Genomic DNA, 18,329 nt, shown 5'->3' with positions numbered 1-18,329 from the left:
TCTCTGGAGAAGAGACGCTTGAGAGGGAATATGATTTCAATATACAAATCCCATATTGGTGACCCCACAATAGGGATAAAACTTTTTTGCAGAAGGGAGTTTAACAAGACTTGTGGCCACTCATTAAAATGAGAAGAAAAGAGGTTTAACCTTAAGCTGTGTAGAGGGTTCTTTACTGTAAGAGCGGCAAGGATGTGGAATTCCCTTCCACAAGCGGTGGTCTCAACAGGGACCATTGATAGTTTCCAGAAACTATTAGATAAGCACCTGAACGACCACAACATACAGGGATATACAAGGTAATACTGACATATAATCACACACATAGGTTAGTCTTTTTCCAACCTCACCTACTATGTAACTATGTAGGATTGGAAAGCAGACATACATACGGCCAATTAGCAGGCCAGGTCCAGTACAGACACAGGCAGAAGTAACACTACCCTGCTATGGTGGTGATCAGGAGTAGTCAGGCTGGCTGCACTGGCGATGATGTCACTGGTGTAAGTGCGATAATACTGACATCAGTATAACAAGCCTTGTTCACAAGGGGTGGATCAGAACATTTTTAAAAAGGGGTGAGATTTTAGTTGCTGCAACTTTAAGTGGCATAGATTGGAGCGGGTGCCATTGAGATGAATGGGCTGTGACTTGTCATGGGACTGTATGTCCTATGGAGATTGTGTACAGGCAGCTATAATAAGACACCAGGGGAGTACGTACACACCCACCCCCCCCATGGCCCCTTTTCTTGGAAACTTCACATCCTGAAGCCCACAACCAAGCTGGCAGCGGAGGGGTTAACGAGCAAAGCCAATCTCCTTGGCAGGGGAGAAATGAGAACTTTCCATCGCCGCTTATAGGGTGCGCTGTGTGAGGAGGAATGTGAGGAGACCTCGTGTATGTACCGCACCGGTCTCCCTATCAGTTCTTGGGGTGTTCCATATGCTCTTGTTGTGGGGGAGCACAGACAACCCTTCCCCCCAACCCCCACTCTGGTATCGCCCCTCTCCTCACACGAAGGACGTGATTCGTTCACCTCGCCGTGCAACAGCGGCACCCCATCCAGCCCCGAGCCCGCTCTCTGTCTGTCTCTCGCTCTCTCGCCACTCCCCTCTAAAAAAATGTTCTCCCCGCCCCCTAACAACGGTCACTAAGGACTACCCCCTTCCTCTGAGGCTGGCCCCGCCCCTGCTCCCACCCTTGGCTTTCCTCCTATCCTCGGAGCTCTCCGCCCCTCCACCTCTTCCTCTCTGTGCTGCGTGAACTGAAGCGAACTCCTTTAGAAGGAGAAGTAAGCAGACGCGCGGCGGCCGGAGACCTGCTACTACGGGACTACTTAGTCGTCGCATGCCGAGGCGGCTACACAGAGACGGAGCTCGAGGAGGCGGAGGAGGAGGCGGTGGTGGCGGCATTGTGCTAAGGAGGAGGAGGAGGAGAGGAGACGGTCAGGCTTAGAAGGGAAGCTGAGTGACACGCCGTGTGTGAGAGATAGAGAGCGGCTCAGCACGTCCGATGCCCTCCTGTGTACAGTGCAGTCCGTGTTGTGTGTGAGGCTCGGAGAAGCTTCCAGACTTCCTAGGGGGGCCGCTGTGTTCGGAGAAGCCAGGGGGGTGAAGTGTTAGTTGTGGGGAGAGCCCTCCCCCCTCTTATGTATTCGGACACCCCGAGGGCGGAATAACGAACAAGTCCCTCGTCTCCTACATCTCTCACTTTTATTAGCAGCTTTTCCTTCCACTACCGAGCCGAGAGCCTCCTTTCTTCTTCTTTTTGTATTTCTATATATTTTTTTTTTACCTCTTTTTTGTTTTCGGAGAGCTTGGATAATGGTGGGGGAAATGGAAACAAAGGAAAAGCCGAAGCCGACCCCAGACTATCTCATGCAACTCATGAACGATAAGAAGCTGATGAGCAGTCTGCCCAACTTCTGCGGGATATTTAACCACCTGGAGAGACTTCTGGATGAAGGTACGATGGCCGCTGTGCACGCACATTACACCCTGCTTGTCCCCCTAGGATCTATTGGGGGGAGGGGGATTGACACCCCCCCCCCCCGGAAAGTTTTGGGAATGAGCCGAGTTTGGTTTTTCACTGGAGAGCCCTCCCCACCCCATATTACTGGCCATGTGACCTGCTGGAATGTGCCTTTATCTGGTGCTTACCAAACTTGTGATGCAATAGGGAGGGGGGGGGGAAGGAGCACCACTGCTATCAAGGGAACACAACCCTGTGCCTCTTTACAGGGCTGCATTGCATTCAGGGGGCGGACAAATACCGCTTGTGCCAGGGAGATAGGGGCCCACTTGTACAAGATGGGTGCTGAGACTCAATCTGATGTCACATCAACCTGGATCAAACTCACTCCTATCTAGCTGTGGATCAATAGTAGTGTTTTACAGGATTTATATAGTGCCTAGTGTTTGCTCTACAAAATAAAGGGAGACAGTACTGTTGCCATATGAGGGATAGGAGGGCCCTGCTTGTAAGAGCTTCCGATCTGAAGTAGTATTGCATTTATGCAAGTCTGTAGTAGCTTGCAATCTAAACTGACAGTACTGCTACAAGGCAAAAAAGGTTAAAGGGATCCATTTATATTAGATATGGGTTGGAAGGGCACTGAGACCTTCCTCCTGATATGTGAACCTGAACACAGCTCGCTTCTTTCTAGCTGTAGATCAGTAGTAGGACTACACAGGATTTATATAGTTCCTAGTGTTTGGTGCCCTACAACATAAAGGGAGATAGTACAAGATGAGTGTTAGGAGGATCCTGCTTGTAAGACCTTACAATCTGAAATAATATAATCATATAAATCTATAGGTGGTCTGCAACGTAATCTGACAGTACTGCTGCAAGACACGAGGGTTAAGGGGCCCCATTTATTTTGGATATTGGTTGGATGGGTGCTGAGACCTACCTCCTGATATGTAGGAACATAGATCACTTCTATATAGCTGTGGATCAGTACTGGTATTCTACAGGATTTATATAGTGCCTACTGTCTGGTTCCCTACGAAAAGGGAGACAGTACTGTTACGAGATGAGGGTCAGGAGGGCCCTGCTTGTGAGAGCTTACAATCTGATGTATTCTAGGATTAAATCAATTCTGTAGGTGCTCTGCAACCTAAACCGACAGTATTGCTACAAGGCAAGAAGGTTAGGGGGGGGTCCATTTATATTAGATATGGGCTGGACAAGTGCTGAGATCTTCCTCCTGATATGTAGACCTGAACACAGCTCACTTATATCTAGCTGTAGATCAGTAGTAGTATTATACAGGATTTATGTAGTGCCTACAGTTTAAATGGTGCCCTACAAGATAAAGGGATATATTACTATTACCGAGGGCTCGTGTGAACTTACAATCTAAAGTTTTCTAATGCAGGATTTAGATAAATCTGTAGGCACTCTACAACATAAAGGGAGACAGTACTGACAGTTACAAGATAGTTAGGAGGGCCCACAGGAAACTAGGGGCCCTTTTTTAGTAGATACGGGTCAGACTGGCACTGAGACCTTCCTCCTGATATGTAGACCTGAACACGGCTCACTTCTGTGTAGCTGTGGATCAGTAGTAGTATTATACAGTATTTATATAGTGGCCACAGTTTGTATGGCTCCCTACAAAATAAAGGAAGACAGTACTGTTACAAGATAAGGGTTGGGAGGGCCCTGCTCCTGAGAGCTTATGACCTAGTATTCCAATACAGTATTTATATAAATCTGAAGGCCCCCTACAACATAAAGGGAGACAGTACTGCTACAAGACAAGGTTAGGAGGGAGCTAGGGGCCTGTTTATACTGGATGTGGGTCAGACTGGTGCTGAGACCTTCCCCCTGATGTTATGTAGATCTGAACATGGCTCACTTCTATCTAGCTGTGGATCATTAGTAATATTATACAGGATTTATATAGTGCCTACTGTTTTTGTATGGCTCTCCAACATGAGACTGAAACTGTACTGTTACAAAACAAGAATGTTAGGAGGGCCCTCTGGGAGCTAGGGGCCCATTTATAATCTATGTGGGTCAGATAGGTACTGAGGCATTCCCCCTGATGTTGCGTAGATGCCTCGCTTCTATCTAGCAGTGGATCATTTAGTATTGTTATACAGAATTTATATAGAGCCTATGGTTTGTATGCTGCTCTGCATAATAAAGGAAGGCCGTACAGTTACAAGATGAGAGGGTTAGGAGGGTCCTGCTCATAGAGCTTACAATCTAAACAGAGTAAGTGTTTTGACTTGGACAGTAGTTGGGTGAGGACTTTAAAAATGACTTTCAGCACAGAAGCCCTTTGGTGCCTGTCAACCAGTGCCTGTGTTGGCATGTCAGTAGTATGTGCTTGACACGTAGGTACAGTGTTACTCTGAGAGTTTACTACCACATATGTACACTAAGCATATCTCTTGTCCTTAGCCTTTTAGCTAGGGACGATAATTTCCAAGTACTGGTTTAGTCTTGTATTATTACCCAATTGCCAGAGGCTAAGCTTCTTTTTATTGCTGAATTCCTGTCTCGTTCTAACCATCTTTTGCTGTTTTGGAGCAGCGTGTCTTTTAGATATGTGGTCAGTTTTTTTTTTCCCCCCATAGCCATTTGCTGCACTTTATTGCCACCAAGGCATATGGACTGTGACAAGGCCATGTTGAATCACTGCTCTGGAGATCTGGAAATTGGTTCTCACCAAATTTCAGCAATTTGCCCCATGATTTTGGTTGCCTTGGTAAAGTGAGTTGTGTTATTTTGTAGTAAGCGTTTAGTGTTTTGTAATTGTCATATAGCATAGATGTATATATGCGGAATGGTTCTAATGACAGCTGTTAGAAGGGGAAAAAAAAATCATCTTTGTAATTTCACTGCAAGGAGCACACAAATCATGTATTGCTGGTGGTATTGATCTGGCCTGCTGAAGAGAACAGGCATTTTATTGTTTTTCCTTGTCATGTTCCAGACTCCAGTGATCTGAGGTTAGCAACAGCAGCAAAAAGCAACATTTAATCCCTTTTATATTGCTCAAATGAGGATTGTAAATGGTTAAAGATGCTAGCTGATTCTCTGTGCATGTTATTTTCTTGCGTCACGTGCAAGATGGCATTGGCAGCTGTAATACATATATGCGTTATATATTTATATATAATTATTTATTACGCTTGGTAATTTAGGATAGAAGATGAACCCATTGCCACTTTTGAGCAGAATAGATTCTTCAAACTTTGTAACCACCACACACTCTTTTCTGTGGTTTAACTTTGTGTTGAACAGTAGGTTTATTGCATTGTAATTGATGTAGTATGAAATTCCTAAGTGGGTGATTTTCTAGTAGATAAGATGCTATAGTGGTGACATGCAGGCTTCAAAATCTGTACTTTACAGTTTTGAAATACCTTTTTGTTTTGTTTGCATGTTTTTGCAATGTACTCCAGTCTTAGGTAAAATAAAACCTTGTTTGATGAAAGGCTGTGGCCATTGTGTAACTTTTTTTTTTTTGTCTTTCAATCAATAAGTCTGTGAGTACTAATGGAAATACAGATTATGCAGCTTTAGCTATATGCATTTATGGCCGAGTCTGTTAAAGCCTGAAGCTGAGACGGGGATGGCAGGCCTGGTCTTTGTACATGTGGCTGGGTTTTATCTTTATTGCATAGATCCTTCAAAATATTGCTCCTACTAGTCAGCTGTATCTCTAGGCATACTTTAATCCTATTTTTATTTCACTTTAAATGTGCAGATTATTTGTTAGCATGACCTCTATCTCTCCATGGTCATCTACAAAGGGTGGGTCTTCACATAGTCCATTTGCATTTTTTTCCCTTTTTAACATGGTGGTGGGGGTTCTAGTTTTTGCAGCTGTTATTGAGCCCAGTGTAAATATGCAAATATTTACTTTACAAACATTGCAGCAAAGCATTCAATTGTTAAAGTACACTATTGTAGTGTAGAAATGTTTTTATTTTTTCTCTTTCAAAATTATCATACTTGCCATATTTTTCTACACTCCAATAAACCAAACTACCCTTTTCCTTGCAACATGGGTTTTATAAGAATGCAGGCTTTGCCTATAGAGGAATGTTGTTCTTTTTATATTTGTAGCTATATTTCAATAAAGGTAGAAACTCCAGTACTGTATGCAAGAACCTAGAGATTTCTCCATAATATTGTTCATCAATTGCTGCATTCGTTTGACGTTAAGAATTTTTTAAAGGCCTGATCAAATTTAAAGTAACCACTGCCCTTATTTATTTATTTTTTTTCAACATCAATGCCTTTAGATAGTCAAAGGAAGTATCATGGGGAGCAGGCTGAGTGTAACACATCAAATGGGAAATAGGCGCAATGTGTAAATGCGATACACGGCCTATTTACATAACTAGAGACAATACTCAAAAGAAGGCAAGGAAGTGTGTAAAATCACAGAAGCGGACCATATCCTGTGACGGTGGGAAGTTACACTGCTGTTTTAAGGGACACATGCAGCTCTCATCAGCTCTTTGGTTTTGTACTTAAAACTGAAAAATGCCCCAACCTTAAGCAGATCTGTAGTTTTTATATAATTGTGGTGTTATGCTGTAGTTTGATATTGGATCATACATTATTGCTTTAATATAACACATAATAATGCAGAAATCAGAGTACACAGACATGACCTTTCTGAGATCAGACCCGTGTAACAGTTTATTTTTATACATTTAGAAACAGTAGCTTTTATGTTGCTGTCTTGCAGCTTTTTCCAGTAGCAAACCCTCTCCTGTTATGTGTAACTTTTTAATCAACTGTAATTTTATGTTTCTCAAGCTGTGCCAAAATGATGGCACTGTGTATACATGTAAAGTATACATCGAAGTGACCTTAAAGTCCGGCTCGCTGCTTAAAACAGCAATGTTTTTTTACCTGCAGTTATTTTTTTGTTATGTTTTATTAGCTGATGTACTACAGAATATGTTGGTTTTTATATAGGGAACAAAACCAACACCTGTTTTTCTTGAACTTCAGATTTGTGCAAAGTTAGCTTCTTTATATTAATATCCGGAATGTCTATGGTAAGCTTTAATGTTCTATTGGTAAATACGTTTCTTCACTTTTAAGCTTTGGTTTTTAAATTCATCTGTTAAGAGTGGATAATTTAGGGAGGTGCCTGTAATCCTGGTTCAACAATGAATTTATTTTGAAGCTGACTATATGAAAATCTTAATTTCAATGATAACCTGGTTAGCACGAAGTGCTATATATGTTTTTGGTCCTTTCTAGTTTGGAATCAGCTGTTGTCTTTAGCTAGAGTAACTTGATGCCACAGGCTCAGGCTCTTTAAAGGGTTTGGTTGATCTTCCTGTTTGTGTGTGCTGGGGCTGTGCAGGCTGAAGGAATCTGTGTAAATGGAGGGGGAAACTTAAAACTTCCAGGAATGCCCAACAACAACATGCTGGGAGGGAAAAACCCTGCATGAAACAGATCTCTTTATATCCTTGCTTTGGATTTTAAGCCACTAAGGGGCGCCAGTATGTTCTGTACAGTTTAAGATGAATGGAATTTGTGTTTCATAAAAACTCATTGACAGTGGGTTCTTACAAAGACCCTACTGTGCTAGCTAATTTCTATTTATTTATTTTCACATAGTACACAGTGTAAAGGCCCTCATTTGAAGAAAGGAGGAAAAAAAAAACTGTAAAATGGTTATTGGCAAAGAGAGATTTATTTTATGTTTTATTTAAAGAGTTTAACTTTTAAATATTATCATTTGTCCCTCCTGTTATAGCCCATGTATCTTACAATATTTTTCTTTTGAGGATTCAGTATTGTTTTAAAGTATTTGAATTCCAAAAACATTGTTTGATACAAAGTGATGTGCTTTCACTTGAATGGTCATTTAATATCCGGGAGCATCTGAACTTTTCTCCCTGCTGAAATGCATGACAAGAAATGTGCCGGCTTCCCTAATGCACATAAAACAAAGGAGGGGGAAAAAAAAAAAGAGTAAAAAATGGTGACACATCAGTAATGCATATTTGCAGACCTATTTCTGCATGTAAAATGACTTGCTTTAAGTCTTGTCACTGTGGTTGCTGCTGATCCATTCTTTTGTTATCAATAAAGAAAAAAAAAGACCCTAATCTCCATAATCATTGGTATTCCTATAGAGGTTTCAGAAGCTTAAACACTTATTTGATCAGAGAGTGAAAATGTTGTAATAAACAAAAAAGGCAAAAGCAATCTTTATACAAACTATGTTTTGAATAATTCAGAAGTCGAGCAGAATTTCTTAATGGCTAATCTATTATCCCCTTGTTTTTATTTTGCCGTTTCTTAAAAATGCTAGGTAGTTACGTTTTTTGATTTGTAGAAAATCAGGTCAGATTTTCCACTTCATAATCCAGAGTCATGTTTTGAGGATCTGTATTCTGATCATTATGACATTTAGTCATAAGGTAAAATTGTTTAGAGCTGCTGTTGGCACGTTTTCTGTAAAGTATGTGATTTGCATTCATCCACTTAAGTTATGGCATGTAAAAGAGAGAAACAAAGTGGAATTCATGTAAAAAGAGGAGAGGTTGTAAGAAGTTTATTTACTCAGAACCTGAGAATTTCTACACTTTGCTATTTAAAAGCCGGGTGTAGCAATGATATTTTCCAAATCATAAATAGCTTGTGACAAAATTCTGCTGTGTTGCGGATGCTTCCAAATCTTTTTATATTATTCCTAACTGATTATTGTGTTTACAAAAGTTAACAAGTGATAGAGGTTTTATAGCCGTCTAGCTTTTTGAAAGTGAACTTTTTCTGTAAGTGTTAGAGCTACTGTAATCTGAGAGAAGTCAATTGACAACATGATTGATGTTTTTTTTTTTTTTTTTTTTCCCCCCATAGTTCTGTGTATACAGAAGGTGACGATGACTAGCAGAAATGGCAATACAGTTGTTACATGTCACTAATTTAACCCGCTTCCTTTGCTAAATATGCAACACTGAATCCATTTTTGTGCTTGTTTATCTCTAAAGTTAAATCTCTTTTATTACTAGTAATTTTTATTGGTTATAAACCAGTTGGTTATTGGTTATAAATCATTTTAAATGGCAGAAGGGTTGACCAAAATAAATCTGAACGAAAATGTGGTGTTGCAAAGGAGATCACAGAGCTGTAGTTACATTGTACGGGCACATGATCAATATCTATCTTTTCAATTCATCACTGTTATTGGTGCACTGTGACACTTTCTTCTGCGAGTGTCTGTGTTTAAATTAAAAATGTAAACACAGATGTGCGAGAGGACCAGGCCTTTGTATCCACATTTTGATTTAGTTCATTACAAAAGATGTTCGGAACAGACAGCAGAGGGACCAGGAAGGAATCTGTTTTTATCAGCAGTGAGCAAACATACAGGAAGGGGGTCTCTTCCGGCTTTGGAATGCAGCATTTCCTACAATTGTTTTGAGTGGTAATATGTTGGAACATAAGGTATATGTATTGTTGCAGCAAGAATCTAATCAGTGCACTTAGTAATTGCATATGTTTACTTCATACTACCTTATGCTTGTATATAAATATATTTTATTTTGCAGACTGTACAAAGACAGTGAAAAGCAGATGTGTGAGCTAGTTTTTGTAACCACTGAAAAAATGAACTTTGCACTACTTGTCAATCCTTTGCAAATTTCTTTAGGTTCTGCTTTTTGTTGCGTTATGCAGCCTGTGATCATCATATTATTCCACTTTTTGTTTCCTTTATTTTTTTTTTTGGAGGAAAGTTTAGTAAAAGATATTGGCTGAGACTCTCCAAACCATGTATCTGTCTCATATGGAAATCGTCATAATAAGCACATTTATAGATTTGGCCACCTGTTGAGGTCAGTCTTTTTCCACCAACCGTTTTCTGGAATTCTAGTGCTTTGAATTCGTACAGATTTTTAGTAATTGACGATGGCAGAGTTTAGTTTTCTGGCTGAAATGTGCTTACTTCTAGAAAATTGTACCTTGGAGTTATTTACGACCTTCTTTTATTTTATTTTTTGCATCCTAGAAGCTATAGGAATTCTTTATTTGAGTATATCATGGAGTATTTTAGTAGTATTTGTAAAATATCCATTATGGAAGCAATGCATAAGGTCCCTACTAGTCTATGGTCACTGGATCACCGTCCAAATATATATTATAATTGTTTTATTCTGCATGTGGGTTATGCTTCTGATGTGGAACTTTTTTTAATTGGTAATCGTATTGTTCTTTGCTATGATGATGATTTTTTTTTTTTTTTTTTTTTTGTGGCTTTACTATGTGCAGCACGGAGTCTGAGTATGTTCTTCCCAAGTTGTTTACTCCTACAACACCGTAACTTGCTGCTAGTTTACGGAATGTCATCAAAAAAGCATCAAAGAATTATCTTTTTTTTAATTTTTTAAAATGTCTTTTTACATTATCCAGTTTCTGCTTTGACAAGGTACATGTAGGTACTCTTATTCTCTCAGGTGCCCTGCAGCTCTAGCTGTGATATCTGAAAGGGCGCATGGTCACCCAACACTGCAGCTAGCAAGGCTCCCAGTACTTGTCTGGGCCATGTATCCAAGAAGAATGCAGAGGAATTTGAGGTGTGCCCGTTTCCTGTCCCTTTTGCATTTTTTTATGGTGACTTCCTCAGCAAGTGCTTTGAGCCAGAAACAGGCGCTTCCTACCAAAGGAGCCGTCTGCTTGCTGACTGCGGGGTTGCAGCTATGTGCTCAGGGCCATCCTGTTCAAAATTGCAGCTAGTTTTACAGGCACCTAAGAATTAGGGACAAAGTACTTACATGTACTTTGTCCCATCAGGACCTATATAAATAAATATAATGTTTTAATGTCTGCGTCTGAGTGTGGTAGGGACATTTACAACGTAAAATTCCTTCAGCCTCATAGTCCACGGTCTGTAAAACCTTAAGTGTTGCAGGATTTTCACTATAAAAATTGAAAAAATATGTTTTTAATTGAAGCGAGAAGCATTTTCTGAAAGTCCCTTTTGTTGCTCATTGGTTTCATGATGGCATTTCATATACACATTTTGTTGTAAATGTAAACCAAGGATTGTGATCAGCATTCCAGCTGAACAACTTTTGGGATAGTATGACAAAATGGTTTTCAGACCCTTTTTAATCTGACAGACGCTCACTCCGAGGGAACAGTAAAACACAATCACTTTCTAGCACATGAAAGTAGGCAACTGGAGCTCCAGGCTCCCCACAAAAAATACTATAGCTGCTGACTTTTAATATAAGGACATTTACCTGTCCAGAGATGCAGCGATTGTCCTCACCCGAACTGATTCTCCAGTTGGCTTCAGCTGCAGGTGTCGGCATCTCTAGTGTATGAGTTGCGCTGGTAAATGGTCCTGTAGTCTTGTGGCACCTGTGATGTGTACCAGAAGACAGCAGGGGAAGGAGGGGGGTAACACTTCTGGAAATGGGAGCGGGTATCTGTCTAAACCAGGTAAACCTCCCCAAAAGTGCCAAATATGGCAATGTGGGGGCTAGGCTAGTTGGTGCAAATGATCGGAGCTTCCCCTTTTGCTTAACTAATGACAAAAACGTGGGCAGCCATATTTGATTATAAAATGGTTATTAAGCCACTGTCTTATATTTATATCTTTCCCTCTGCTAGATAAAAAGCTGCATCCTAGTGCCTGTGCTTTATAAAAAAAATCTATCTGGTTTTTAACAGTGTCTTTCAGCGATCACATGACTCCAGGCTCTCCACTCTCCCCATGTGATATCTCCAGTGGGCTGGGCTGAGATTCCCCTGCTGACTTTGGCCAGGGAGGAAGAGAGGAGCAGAGAGCCTGGAGACGTGATCGCTGGAAGATGTTGTTAAAATGGGTAGAAATATAATATAAATATATATATATATATATATATATATATATATATATATATATATATATATATATATATATATATATATATATATATATATATATATATATATTTCACAGGCACTAGGATGCAGCTTTTTATCTGACAGAAGGAATGATATACAGATCAGTTAGTTTTGAAGCAGTGGGGAGAGGAGCAGATCAGCGATGGTGAGAGATGATGGCCGGGGAGGAGAGCTGCAGATAGCAGTGTATGACAGAGGCACATACACTGACAATGGTGTCAGGGCTCGGCAGCGCTGATATATCATGGTCAGTGTACAGAGCGGGGAAGGTAAAAACTGGCAGGATCAGCTGGGCATTTCAGGTGATAGAGGGGGCCAAATGACACAAGCACTGTGCTGTATAACATACTTTAAAGGATCTTTATTTTTATTTTGGGTTAACAAATGCTTTAATAGAATAAAAATTGGAGACATTTGAAAATTTTAAAGATGTTTGTCTAAGGCTTCACTAGGTGATTTGTTTTGCCACGATTCTGCCTGTGATTCAATATCGTGGCAAAACGCGGGACGCGCTCGCACTGCTATTACTTTTCAATGGCCCCCCAATTGCGGTGCAATCGCAAAGCACAAGCCTTTCAATTAAGAAGGAAATTTTTTTGGGGCGACAGTGTCACATGTTTCAATCTGCTACAATTGCAGCGTGATTTATGGCAGGAGAATCGCATCGCAATAGGGGTACCACTAAGAAGTAATGGCATCGTAAACGCATCCTGCATTTTTCCACAATTTGGAATCACTGGAAGAATTGCAGCAATTCTACCTGTGATTCAAAACACCTAGGTGTGAATGAAGCCTAAATCATTTGAAAAAGTATTGCCCAGTGAGAGTTTACATTTTTAGGACTGATTGTGTACTCCCCCCCCCCCCCCCCCCCCCCCGAAATAATACTTTCATATTTTAGCTGTCTAGGCTCTTGTAGTTTACCTATATTTTGTGACTGTGTTTTTAAGTGCTTTATGAGATCCAACTATTTTTAGTTTAATATAGCACAGTAATGCATACAGTATTGCTTTCTGCATGTTTGTGTAAAAAACATAGCTTTTTAAATGCTCACTGCTGTGCCCTTTGGTAAAAATGGCCTTGGAAGCGAGACAGAATAAACAAATGGAATTTCTGATTTTTCTACATCTGTATGGCTTTTATATGGACCTGTCATTCCAAATTTGTTTTTCTTCCTTCCTTCCCCGTGTGTAACAATCTGTGTATGTAATAATGCCTTTTTGTGTGTTGCTGAATGTGTCCTAATTAGGCATGTCAGTGCAGAGCATGTGCGCATGCCCCCACGACTGACAGGAGAAGCTGCTGTTATGCTAAGTACTGGCACTTCCTGACAGCTCAGGCTGATTGAACTACAGCAGGAGGCGGCTATAGAAAACATACTGCGCAGCTCAATGAACATTTTTGGCTTATCTGGTCAAGAAAAGTGTTCTGTATTGTGTTTCTACCTGGAGTATGGTATTTTACAATATATCAATTGATGTCAACATTGAAGTTTGTACATACATTGTATCATTTTATGATCTACATATAATGTACGGGTTTGTGTCTAGTTTAATGTGTGCACTTTATTTCCTTTTCCAAAATAGAACAATTGTAATCCCAGTGCTAAAACAGAATATGAATGCCAGCAAAGACTGTATTGTTCTTAAAGTGCTCCTTTCAATTTGCTTACATTATTAAATGTATTGCTTGTCAGTTACTAGAAGCCTTTTTCACTGCAGCAGACCTTGCCCTATTAGATTTGTGCACACTTATTATAGGAATTGTGATTGATAAAGCTATAGCAAAGAGATTCTGAGAGGATGGGAATGAGAGCTACTTTTGCCAAACTTTTTATTTTTTAAAGCAGAGCACCCATATTTTTAATTCCTTGTCATCCTAAGCTGCTCTGTGTGCTTAAAGCAATTTGGTGTGTGTGTGTGTGTGTATATATATATATATATATATATATATATATATATATATATATATATATATATATATATATATATATATATATATATACATACACATACACATAACTCGCTGTTTGTGAATTATGTGATGTGCATAGCTAAGGGGCGGCAACTTCCTCTGACACTGCCGTTGCTATGGAAATGCAGTCTGGCTTCAGATGCCCACACTTGAGATGGCCACGGCCTGCTGGAAGTTAATAATGTAACAAAATAATGCTATAAACAAAACTGACCTTTAGTTTACAGACTAACTTTACTAGAATACATTAAGCTTGTGTATTATAGGGATATTTTTATTTAAAAAGTATAATTTCGGCCAGAACGCAACTTTAAAGAGGAAGTAAACCCTGATGAGTTTACTTCCTCTTTCATTACCTGCAAAGGCAAAGCATGATGGACTACTATGCATCGCATAGATAGTAGCCCATTATGTGTCACTTACCTGACACAGGAGCCAGCGAAGTCGCCGCTGTCCCCTGTAGTCCGCCGCATCCATCTTGTTGGTGGGGTCTCGCAGCTCCGCCGCTGTCATTCGGCGAAGCCGTGATGACGTCACTCCCGCGCATGCGCACGGGAGCCGACACGCGCGGCAGCTCTGTCGCTGAGAATGGCGCGCTCAGGGCGCCTGCGCGCCGCTGTCTACGGCGCATGCGCCGTAGACAGCGGTGCCCGTTTTCGGGCAAATGTCTCCTAAACCATATAGGTTTAGGAGATATTGCTTGGACCTACAGGTAAGCCTTAATCTTTAAGATCCTGGTCAGTAGCAAGCACTTGAGGAAGGGAGTTGAGACTTTTTTTTTACTTGTCTAAATACATACATGAGGTAATGAAATTATAAAATCAAGATGGCAGCATCAGATCCTGGACCTTGCCACTTCAGCCCCAGAAGACTTTACCCCCTTCCTGACAGCACTTTTTGCGATTCAGCACTGACAATTGCGCAGTTGTGCGACATTGCACCCAAACAAAATTGACATCCTTTTTTTCCCTACAAATAGAACTTTCTTTTTTAGGTATTTGATCACCTCTGCGTTTTTACATTTTTTGTGCTATTAACAAAAAAGAGCCACAATTTTGAAAAACGCTATATTTTTTATTTGCTTTAAATATTCCCCCCAAAATAAATATATATGATTTTTTTTCCCTCACAGTTTAGGCCGCTATGTATTCTACATATTTTTGGTAAAAATATATTGATTGGTTTGCGCAAAACTTATAGCGTCTATAAAATTGGGAATAGTTTTATGGCATTTTTATTATTTTTTTATTTATTTATTAGTATTGGTGGCGATCTGCGATTTTTTTCGGGGCGACAACATAATGGCAGACGCATCGGACACTATTGACACTAATTTGGGACCATTGTCATTTATACAGCGATCAGTGCTATAAAAATGCACTGATTACTGTGTAAATGACTCTGGCAGTAAAGGGGTTAAGTGTGTCCTAGGGAGTGATTCTAACTGTGGGAGGGCTACTAGTCACATGACAGCGATCACTGCTCCCAATGACCGAGTACAGTGATCTGTCATGACACAAGTCAGAATGGGAAAGTGCCTTGTTTACATAGCCCCTCCCCTCTTCTGAGACAATCCGTGACAGGATTGCCGGGCGACATAGAGTATGCCAGTCCCGCGGGCATGGTCACAGTGTACTCAGCAGGTGCTGGCCTGCTATCCCCGCCTCTTAAAGGGGACGTACAGGTACGCCCACTTGCCCAACGCTAGCGTTGCGCCGACGTATATCGGTGTGCAGCGGCTAGCAAGTGGTTTAAAAACAAGTTTGCACTGTGCATTATTTCTTTCTATCCTCATCTATTTTCCTTTTTTATTTTGGTATGGTTATTGGATATCACTAGCTTACAAAATACCTATGTTGTGCTTTTTAAAAAAAACTTTGTTTTTAACTTTTGCTACTCTTTACGCCTATCTTGTCATTCCTCAATAAATGACACTTCTGGCCCACACACATTATCCGAAAATCGTACCAAAAATACCCCTTTCGACGCGATTGTACGATAATCGTATCGTTAGTCCAGAGCTTTTCGAGAGCCGATCACGACAATTCAGCCGATATTATTCGATCAGACAGGCACGAAAATGTTCCTCGTACAATACCGGATCATACGATTTTGGTTTAGTGAGTACAGTTGTCTGAAAATACAATACAAATACATTACAACACATGACCTCACTTCTGATTTTTTATTTTTTTTCTGTAATACGGGAATTTTCGTGACTTTACTAACCTATTACATTTTTACTTGCAACTATTAAGCGAAAAAAGTGTCCGATCTGTCAACTGATTTTTTTTTTTTTTTTTATCGGGTGTACGGGCCATAAGTGTATATAGGAGTCAGTATTTTTAGTGGAAGGCTAATCTAATCTATTTATCTTCTGTACATCTTTAAGGCTTATCTGAGAGGGGTGGGGGGAGGAATGTGGCTTGCTTCTCACTTTACTGATTGCTGCTGTCCCCCTGTAAAATGTAATTTGTATGTATATGATTTTTAAAAAAATGCATCACTGGCACTGCTCTGCCTTGAGACTGGGCCAGAATCACATTTGGTTGCTTTCTGCATTTAACGCCACTTTCTCTAATCACACCTTACTATTCAAGTGAGACAGCTAGGGAACCGAAGGACAAAACCAGAGCTATTTAGATAATGGGGTGCATAAACCTTGCGCCTATTGATTTACTGACTGTACACTTTTCATAACTATTCATGAGGAAAGTGGTTGGTTCCAAATGGGAGGTTTAATGCACAGTGTGGCAGCTTGATAGCGCAGTGTTTTAATATAGCTAAGTATCTTCAGTCTAAAAGGTACACTTGCGTCAGTCTCTGATTAACATAGGGTGCATAGCAGAGCAATTTATCACACAGGCAGCCCTGACGAGTGTCAGCAAGAAGGCTGACTATGATAAATTGGAGGGGAATGGGCTCTTATGTCAGTGGCCACAATGTCCCACAGCTTAGGCTAGAGTGCTTCTGGGTGGCAGCTGATATTTAGGTTAGACATAGGGTAATTAAGTGAGAAGAAAGAACTGCAGTTGTCTGCATGCCTGAGTGGGAAAGATGCTAGTCTCTTTACACTTCACAAATTTAAGTGATTTTAACATATTTAACTGCCAGATGGACGGTAGAAGCAAGCATCTTGGAAGGATATCTATCTACAGATGTCACTGTGCTGCAGACATGGTGTACAATACAGTGTCATTTTGGGGAGGTGTTGTTTGTGCTATAGCTTCCCAGAAATGCTCCTTTTGATGTCTCTCTGCGTTATACAATATTTGAGTTGTAAAACTTTTTCTGAGCCTCAGTCCATTTGGTTCGAAATCTCCTGCAGATTTTTGCATTTGGGGAATCCTCTGAAAACTGAAGGTATGAATGGGTTTAGGGCTAAATTAAAATATATCTGCTGATAATGTGGGAAGTATATTAGTTGGGTGCTGGTACTTCTGCAGTTATTTTCTATTCAAACACAGTATTTTCTACATCTGACCCCCCTCATCTTTTAGTTCTTTCACAATTTAAAAATTACAAATGTTATAGGGATGGCAAAGGATGCTAATGTTTTTGTAGATCATTAATGTCGTGATGGCAATATAAGAGATCCCAATGTAGGGTGTGTGATGCAAGGTCCATGAGAAGTTATAGATGGTCAACTCCTTGGGAGTTTAGACCTCATGAAAACAACACAAGACAGAAATTTGAATGACATCTTTCTTGATCTCATTCTTTAATGTATGCATTAAAGTGATAATCGTGTTGCTCTCTGCTAGGTTAAGTTCCCCTTTTAGAGGATGCTCCTATGTTGATCCCCTCCAGCTTCCACAAAGGAACATTAAAGCTCGGCTACTAATTAAAAAAAATAAATAAACTTGCTCTCATTTATGAGCCCTTGGTGGTTTGGTAAATCTGAGTCTAACCAGTTTAAGGGCCCGTATATGTTTTGAGTGTCCACCCAACCCTTCTTCTCATAATGGACAGCAGAATTGAGTCTGAGGAGTGGGTAGTGGTTTATGCATTAGCAAATTTAGATAGACTTAACTAACCAATTGAAGCTGAGCTCCAGCAAACACTATAGGCAGTTAAAGCCACAGTTTTGTCGTTTTTCTTGGATAAAGCTTTTACATAAATTACTTTTAGCCCTGGCTCACACTGGTGCAATTTGTCACGCAATTTGACAGTGCCAAATCATATGACAAGTTGCACACCATTGCCGGCAATGGAACCATTTCACAATTTCATTGTGACTTCTATAGACGTCTGTTAAAATGAGGTTGCAAACCCACAGTGAAATTGGAGGTGCAAATTGCACTGATCTGCAGTGTTGAAATTGTGCTGAAGTAATGCGATTTCAAAGTCGCACTGGTGTGAACCAGGGCTAAAGTTAATTTTTACTAGATGTGGGCAAGATGAGTACAGGGCCCCTCTCATTGGTGCCTAGAATTGAACACCCCTACATAACTGTCAGT

The 18,329-nt window shown here is 40.3% G+C and overlaps 1 protein-coding gene across 14 annotated transcripts in view; it reads left to right on the top strand.

The window, feature by feature from the left end:
* The first annotated feature begins 1,232 nt into the window (after positions 1 to 1,232).
* Positions 1,233 to 18,329, top strand: part of QKI (QKI, KH domain containing RNA binding) — a 249,497-nt gene continuing 232,400 nt past the window's right edge. For 4 of the 14 annotated variants that reach the window (XR_013276691.1, XM_077486652.1, XM_077486644.1 and 1 more), the window contains exon 1: positions 1,234 to 1,968. Coding sequence is in view for 13 of the 14 variants with exons in the window: in XM_077486652.1 (XP_077342778.1) it covers positions 1,827 to 1,968 (142 nt within the window). In the remaining variant the exon portion in view is untranslated. Of the gene's footprint in view, positions 1,969 to 18,329 lie in introns of all 14 variants that reach the window. The other 10 variants (XM_077486646.1, XM_077486645.1, XM_077486649.1 and 7 more) reach the window with 7 other exon arrangements.

Source organism: Lithobates pipiens, unplaced genomic scaffold (genome assembly GCF_037356315.1).
Source record: "Lithobates pipiens isolate NorthernLeopardFrog02 unplaced genomic scaffold, aLitPip1_a1.2 Scaffold_18, whole genome shotgun sequence".
Classification (NCBI taxonomy): Eukaryota; Metazoa; Chordata; class Amphibia; order Anura; family Ranidae; genus Lithobates; species Lithobates pipiens.
The sequence above is the reverse complement of the archived record's forward strand: the minus strand, read 5'-3'. Positions and strand labels throughout refer to the sequence as shown.